Source organism: Molothrus ater, chromosome 8 (genome assembly GCF_012460135.2).
Source record: "Molothrus ater isolate BHLD 08-10-18 breed brown headed cowbird chromosome 8, BPBGC_Mater_1.1, whole genome shotgun sequence".
In the NCBI taxonomy this organism is placed as follows: domain Eukaryota; kingdom Metazoa; phylum Chordata; class Aves; order Passeriformes; family Icteridae; genus Molothrus; species Molothrus ater.
In genome coordinates this window covers 4,064,857-4,072,571 of record NC_050485.2, presented here as the reverse complement: position 1 = coordinate 4,072,571, position 7,715 = coordinate 4,064,857, and the positions used below count along the sequence as shown (strand labels likewise).

The following is a 7,715-nucleotide window of genomic DNA, read 5'->3' as shown; positions in this document are numbered from 1 at the left end:
AGAGGGACAGGACCCATCACACCCTGAGATGTTGGTGCAGCAGGGAGGGAAGACCCAACCAGCCACAGCCCTTTCTCCCTCCTGCATTATGGTGGCAATTAAAATCTGGGAGCACCTCTGGGATTTGCCTCCCCTCTCAGGGAAGGGAAAAGAGTTTCCATCACCTTTCCCTGGGTGCATCCCTGCTCCAAGGATCAGCATGGCAGGAACGGCTGCGTCAGCGCCTCAAGGTCACGTTCAGCTCTGCCCTTTGGCTCCGGTGCTTTTTGGACTGGCTGCTGGGGAGAAACAAGATTGCCAGATACCTTATCTTCCTTGGCTGTAATTCCCAAGGAACCTGCAGGGCCTGGAAACAGCCCTGTGGGCTGGCAGAGCTCCCTGGGAATGCTCAGCTCCCAAATCCTTGGGGGGAACTGGAGGGGACAGGCACAACCATGGAGCAGCTGCTCTGCTGGCACAGGGAGGAACCAGGAACAGGCTGGGCAAGAGCAAGAGCTCTTCCTGCAGGTGGAGCATCAGGAAAAGCTGATTAGAGATGGAGTTTTAGGGAATTGTTCTTGTGATGGAGACTCCTGCCAGCCTCACCCCACAAAATGCAAACAGCTGAGGACAAGTGGCTCGGTAACCACCTGTGGCTGGGGGTGGAGGAGGGAAAGGAAGACTGGTGACAGCTCAAAACATGCCCTGGGCACTATATTTCAGGTTTTTTTCCTGTTGAGGTTCTGGGCACACACAGCTCCCACCTCCCCTTGGCAGTGTCCAGGCCAGGCCCAGAACTGCAGAAGCAAGGAGCTTTTTGGTGCAGAAAAGGCACTTTCTGGGCTGCAAACACCTCAGCTTAAAGTGCTAAGGGCTGGGTAGGTCTCTCTGAATGCCTCCCTGCCTGTGGCAATGTGAGGAAGGTGAGAAGTTCCCATAGACCATTCTCCTTCCCCAGACCAGGAGTCCTCCAGCTGCTCCCCGGTGCCATTTTGTGCCAAATCAGTCTAAAGAAAGTGATTTTTTTTTTTTTAATTTTTTTTTTCCAATCTCCATCCTGCTGAAAAAAGGTTCCTCCCCATCAGTGCTACCATGGGACTCTCTGTGACCTCCCCAGGGGCTGCAAACAGCGCAGGGATTCCATCCTGAGCAGGAGAAGTGTTCAAACCCAGCTGGGATGAATGGATTCCACCGAAGGAACCAGGCACAGCTGGCACAGGGGAAACCCCTCAACACAGGTGGCCAAATGTGCATTTCTTCCCTCACTGAACCTTCTGCTTCCACATCATTAAGAAAGAGGATTCAAACTACCTCTATACTGGAAAAATAAATAAATTAAGACAATTTACTTTGAAATATAAACCCATGAAGCATTTCCTTCCCTTTCCTCATTTTTCAGTCCCTCATCCCTCCCGAGCCAGACCAGAATATTTCAGAGAAGTGGCCCTTTCCTACAGCACCCAAATTTCACTCTAAAACCAGCATTTCCTGGTCCCTTGAGAGCTGACTTTCTGTAAACCATCCATCCAAGCTGGGACTGGGTAAAACTAAAACTAACTGGGTAAAACCAAACTTTTCTCTTAAATATGCTCAGGCCATGATATTGTCTGTAAACTTTCTGAAACAAAAACTCTTCTGATGGGGCAATGAAGAGACTAAAAATTACTTTAAAAAATTACTTTAAAAAATAAATTAGAAGGATTCCTGAAAGTGGCTGCATAATTTTTGTCCTACTTGTTCTAGGAGGGAAAAAAATCCCTTTTTTCCTGGTAAGCCAGAGTGGATCACTTGTAATGATGGGCAATTCCCCAGTGCCAGGGCCTTACTCATCCCTGTGGACAGAAACCTTGATTCCAGCCTGTTTGCTACACCCTGGCCAGGTCCTGAGCAGAAAACTGGGATAACCATCAGCTCAGCATGAGCAGGTGGCTGGTGCAGAGCTGAGACCCTGGGTGTGAGGGCCCTCAGAGCTCTCACAGCAGTGAAGAGGCCTCTTACATAATGTTGTTTATTGAACAGAAAATGGCCAAAGTCCTTTCTGCTCAGGGCTCAGGGTGGCAGGAGATAAAAGTGTTTGCACAGAGCTGACAGCAAGAACCCTGCCAGGCTTTGGCAAGGACACCCCAGGGCTGCTCTGTGTGAAAATCCAACACCACACGTGGGTTTTCTTCTCTGCTCTAAACACACAGCCCTGCTCCAAGCAGCAGCTGGAAGTGGGAGCACTTCTTTGTGGTGGCAAAAAGTGATTTTCCTGCTGGAAAACACCCACATGGAGAGTTTAGGAGGAGCAGGTTGAAGGGAAAGGTAGCAAAATTGCAGTTCCTGAACTCAAAATCCTGCAGAGGTCAATGAGTGGCAGCTGAGCTGAAGGGATACCTGGCAAATTTAATTAAAATGTTGTCCTGGGGGGCTTTGCCTTTCCTTCCCCACCCTCCCTGGCCTTGCCTCAAGAGCAGGAACTCTCCTGCCCTTCTGCAAAATCAACTCATGGTGACTTTTTGCTGCTAATAATTTATGGCCAGACATGTGAAAACCCCAAAATTCCCCAGGTGATGTGCCTTACATCTACCCAGGGGTTAAAGCTTCACCACAAATAGAGAATATTTTGCCACCCCTCATCAGAAGCTGCAGCAGCAGCCCCAGGGAAGCATCAGTCCCAGGAAGAGCCAAGCAGCACATGCCAAGCTAAAAAACTCTGGCACAAAACTGGGAAAACCTCAACACCCAGAAACAGCAATGCAGACTTGGGTAGATCCAAATTCAATCCCAATGGGGTTTTTTTGGGGGGAAAAAATGGTCATAAAATGAATAAGGTGGGCTGCTCTGTGTCCACCCATGCCAGCAGGGGCTGAGCTGCTGCTGCTGCTGAAAGCCAAATTATGGGAGCCCTGTCTGCTCCCAAACCTGCTCCTTCCATCATCTTGGAATCACAGAATATCCTGATTTGGGTGAGACCCCCCAGGAACCATGAAAATCTAACTCCTGGTCCTGCAGAGTGCCTGAGAGTGGTGGCCAAACCTTTATTGATTTAAACAAAGGGTGCCATGCCCAAACCCTGGTTCTCACTGGCAATCCCTGCCCAAGCTCTGCAGCACACATGGACAGCCAGGGGCAGGAGAGGCACTGAGAGGATGCAAAAGGAAACCACAGAACCTTCTGGCAAACATTTGTGACCAATAGCTGATGAGCTGGATGGGAGAAGTTGCCAAAACAGGAATTTGTGGCTTCTCTTTGGGCAGTGCTCTGGCAGCAGGAAGAGAATGAGCACTGAGCTGTGTTCTGAGGAAAAAGAGGAGGGGGAGGTTGATGGGATTGGGATTGATCTTTCCAGAGCACAGGAAAGCAAAGGGATCACTGCCTTTGCTCTTGTGCTCCTCCAACACCTCCCATGCCTGCATTTAACCTTCCCCACATTCCTGTACCCAGATGGATCTCAGCAACATCAGTGCCCACCCTCCTGGCAGAGATCCTGCTGTGCCCAGCTCTTTCCCCACCCTGAACCTTCCTTTTCCAGCCTTTTCTGGTGCAGGCCCCTCTTCCCACTTTCAGCCTCCTGTCCAGGTTTGCCCCTCCACATCCAAACCTGGCCCTGCCTGTCCTCTAAAGGCACCCTGAGAGCTCAGCTGGAGGCCACAGAGGATGGATTCACCAGGAGATCCACGAGTTCTGTGGGGTTGGGGCAGCACAATGCCAGAGTCCAGCTCTTACAGCCTGGTGGTTTGCTGTGTTCACCTCTCTGAGGGGCACCAAGCAAAGAGGAGCAGCAGGAGCTGGGAGGGAGAGGCAACAATGCACCAGGGCAAGGGAATCACTGGGGTGGTGGTTCAGCCTCCAACTGGGACAAGATTGTCCCTAGAAGTCACCCAAGGATCCAGCCCAGGAACACAAAGCTCAGAGGCCAGGTGATGGCAGAGGAGCCCCAGCAGCCCTGGCTGCATTCTCCAGAGTGCAGAGGCTGCAGGTGCATCTTACCTGAAGTTTGGGGCTGTTGAAAATTGCCAATGCAAGATGTTTTCCATTCCCATCTGTATGGCAGATCACCTTTGTCAAGTGGGCAGTTTGCCTGATCTCTCTCTTTGAGTGACCACATTCACACCTCCCTGGGAGGGGACATCTGCTGATAACAGCTATTGAATGTCCCTGCATGGCTGATAAGAACTGTAACATCCCATTGGGAGATGCTCTGCCCAGAGGGAGGAGCCAAGCATTGCTACCCAGATATAATCCAGAGGTTTTGAGACACCAGCACGGCTTTCTCCACGGGATTCCCCAGAGGAACAGCAGCTGCCTCTCCTTCCACTGGATCTTCAGAGGAAGAACACATCCTTCTCTACAGGACCCCCTGCTCCAGCAGAACCACCCCTGACACTGCAGGAGGGCTGCAGCCACATTTCCAATGGGACTGCTGCCAACAGCCTGACCCACAGGGTGTCAGGCTGGGTTCTGACTCTGGCACTGTTGTTCTGGTGTACTGCATTGTTTATTTTATCATTTTATTTTTCCCTTTCCCCTATTAAAGAACTGTTATTCCTGCTCCCATATTTTTGCCTGAGAGCCCCTTAATTTCAAATTCATAGTGATTCAGAGGGGTGGGGAGGGTTCACATTCTCCATTTCAGGGGAGGCTCCTGCCTGCCTTAGCAGACTCCTGGCTTTCCAAACCAAGACAGGGGGAAAACACAGAGGGAAATTTGGGATCCTGGCCATCAGCACCATGCCCTGACCCCGAGGCAGGTCCCATCCCACCCAGCCAAGGCAGCACAAGCTCCACAGCCTGTAGTGAGCCAATGCACAGCACCTCTGTCCCAAACCCAACCTGGGCCCCTGCTCCAGAGGCAGCAGCCCCCATTCCCAGGCTCCCTCCCCGAGGCAGCAGCAGGCCCTGCTGAGCACAGATGGGACCATGAGGAGCCAGAGCCATGCACAAAGTCACACACCACAAGGCAGGGTTGAGCAGATTCCATTTAATGTCATGTGCATATATATCCATACATTTATTTATGTCAATGGTTCGGGTGTGCGTGATGCCAGGTCTTGAAAAATCTACTCCTCAGGTTACGTCTGGGAGCACCAAATCTCTCAAAAATCACCTCAAAAATCAGCTGGGCTGGGCTGGGCTTGGGCTGTTGAAAAACCCACTTTTAGCCCCAAAAAGCAGTGAATTGAAGGCAGAGCAGGCAGAGCTGAGCCCTAAATTCCCACCCAGCTCTGCAAATGCTGTTGCAAAGGGCTTGGCCAAGGAACCCCTCCCTCCTTGCATCCCTCCATCCCTCCCAGGGAGACAGAACTGATAAGGAACATCCCCAGGCAGAGCAGCAGAAGCAGCACCCCATCAGCTCTCCAGGGTTTTGGCCAAGGCTGAGAAACAGGGCAGAGAGGCAGAGATAAAACATCCCCAAAAAAAGAAAAAAAAGGAAAAGGGGAAGGAAAAGGGAAAAGGGAAAAGGGAAAAGGGAAAAGGGAAAAGGGAAAAGGGAAAAGGGAAAAGGGAAAAGGGAAAAGGGAAAAGGGAAAAGGGAAAAGGGAAAAGGGAAGGGAAGGGAAGGAAAGGAAAGGAAAGGAAAGGAAAGGAAAGGAAAGGAAAGGAAAGGAAAGGAAAGGAAAGGAAAGGAAAGGAAAGGAAAGGAAAGGAAAGGAAAGGAAAGGAAAGGGATTACAATAAAAATGACACTTTCACCACCACGGACGCACAGAAATTGGCTTTTCTTCTCTTTTTTTTTTTTTCTGGCAGCTGCTGGGGGAAGGGATGCCCACCCTGCCCTGTGCTGCGTCCCAGCAGTTGCAGGGTAGATTTTTCAAGGCCTGGAGATGGCTCCCAGGAAGGCTCCTCCCGATTGCATAGCATTTATTTCAGATAATTAAGGCACTGTTTTGCCCAACAGCAATTCCACATCAATGCAGTTTCCATACAGTCCACATCGGATGGCCTACAGTGCAATAACATCAACTTAAAGGCAAGGTTTGGAAGAATAAACCCAGCTTTAAATTTCAACTGAATTATTAAGAAGATAAAAGGAAACTACATTTTTCAAAAGCCTTTTTTATTTTCCTTCACCATTGTTGTTTTACAATACAAATATCACCTTGTGAATACACAAAAAACCTACAGAAGATAACTCTGCTTCACGTAAAATACAGAATGGATATATATATATATATATTTATATATATATTTTTCTCTTCTTCATTCTTTTTTTTTTTTTTATAAAAACTATTTTTGTTCTGCACATTGGCAAGTTTAGGATAGGAGACTTCCCCAAACATACAGTATGTATGGTAGGAGTGGAAACTTAAGAATTCCATGCAGTTTCTGCACAAATATTTTAAAGAAATAGATTATCTTTGTTGTTTTTCAACAACACTCCGACAAGGGGATGGAGAAACCATTCATAGTTCACTCAGTGATCATTTGTAAAATTCTTAAAAAACAGGAATTCATGGCTGTTTTGCTTTTTAAAACCCAGCTACCAAGTAGAACAATAAAGTGATTCTTTTTTAGCTTGACCTGCCCACAATGTGTGAGCAAGGTCGGACCCTTTTTTATTTGGTGGGGTGGGAGGTTTTTCCCTACACGTGGCAATTTCAACATTATAAGCAAATTTCCAGTTTAATTTAGCTATAAATGCAAAAATTAGTCATTATACAGTATATATAATTCTGCTTTCATGGAATACTTTATTTTAAATAAAAACATTTAAGACTGCCTACTGACCATACAATCAAGACAAGAAAGGCACTAGAAACATAGACAAATCTCTCTCTCTCCCAAGAAGCATTTTCTTTAAATTTTTTTAACTCTCTATTCTCTGACATGTAAAAATCTTTTTAAATTTAATTTTTTTTTTCATACACATTTTGAAAAATAAAGTTAGGAAATACTTAGAAAATCACTTTACATTTTTTCTCTCTCTTTTTTTTGGTTTTTTTTTTCTTTTTTTTCTTTTTTTTGCACTTTTTTGACACAGTCAGTCACTGCAGAATCTACAAAATCAGGATTTACCAAACCTTTCTGTGTCTATCATCTTATTCGTAGCGCAGGTGCAACAGGTAGAAAGATTTCTTGATTTCACCCAAGGCAGATATTTAGAAACCTTCATATAGTCATTTGCTAGAAAATGGCTTACAGCCCAATCTTTGGGGCAAGAGATATGAAAAGTATGTTTTCCCAAGAAAATAATATGCTTTGTTCCCAGATGTGACTGGAAAGACCAGAACTCATGATATAAAAGCTTTTTCATCTATGTTGTCGCATCATATACAAAGGAACATGGTGATGGGCAAATGCAAATCCCAACTCTATCAACAAGAAATGTATAACAGTGCATGATCAGTTAAATTCTCTTTTATTGTTGTCCAACGCAGATCCTTTGGAGAGAAAAAAAGATCACAGTGCTTACCAGGTAACTGAACAGGTCAGGTCCAGGGGAGCTGCTAAAGAAAGGGGCTGGGGAGCGGCGGGTTTTTGTTTATGGCATCTTCTCTGGGAGTTGTGAGCACTTGGGGCAGGTCCTGCAGGGTGACACTGTTACCTGGTGTCACTCACCAGGCGGCTGTACTTGACCTGCCGGCCCCGCGCCAGCGCCGGACACCGCAGGGGCCAGTGGTACGAGCGAGGTACAATGCCTTGCACATTCTTCTCAAAGTACTGGAAGGGCTTGTACCACCACACCCTTGCAAGGAGGTTCGTTTGGGAAGCTTCTTTTAGCACCTGCAGGGGAAGGAGGACAAAAGGAGGAT

At 47.4% G+C, this 7,715-nt stretch overlaps 1 protein-coding gene across 6 annotated transcripts in view; it reads right to left on the bottom strand.

Annotated features, from left to right (window-relative positions):
- Nucleotides 1-4,927: 4,927 nt before the first annotated feature.
- SGMS1 (sphingomyelin synthase 1) overlaps nt 4,928-7,715 on the bottom strand; it is a 93,638-nt gene continuing 90,850 nt past the window's right edge. For all 6 annotated transcript variants that reach the window (XM_036385939.2, XM_036385941.2, XM_054515633.1 and 3 more), the window contains one exon: nt 4,928-7,686. In XM_036385939.2, the coding sequence (XP_036241832.1) occupies nt 7,504-7,686 (183 nt within the window). In that variant the 3' untranslated portion in view covers nt 4,928-7,503. The remainder of the gene's footprint in view (nt 7,687-7,715) is intronic.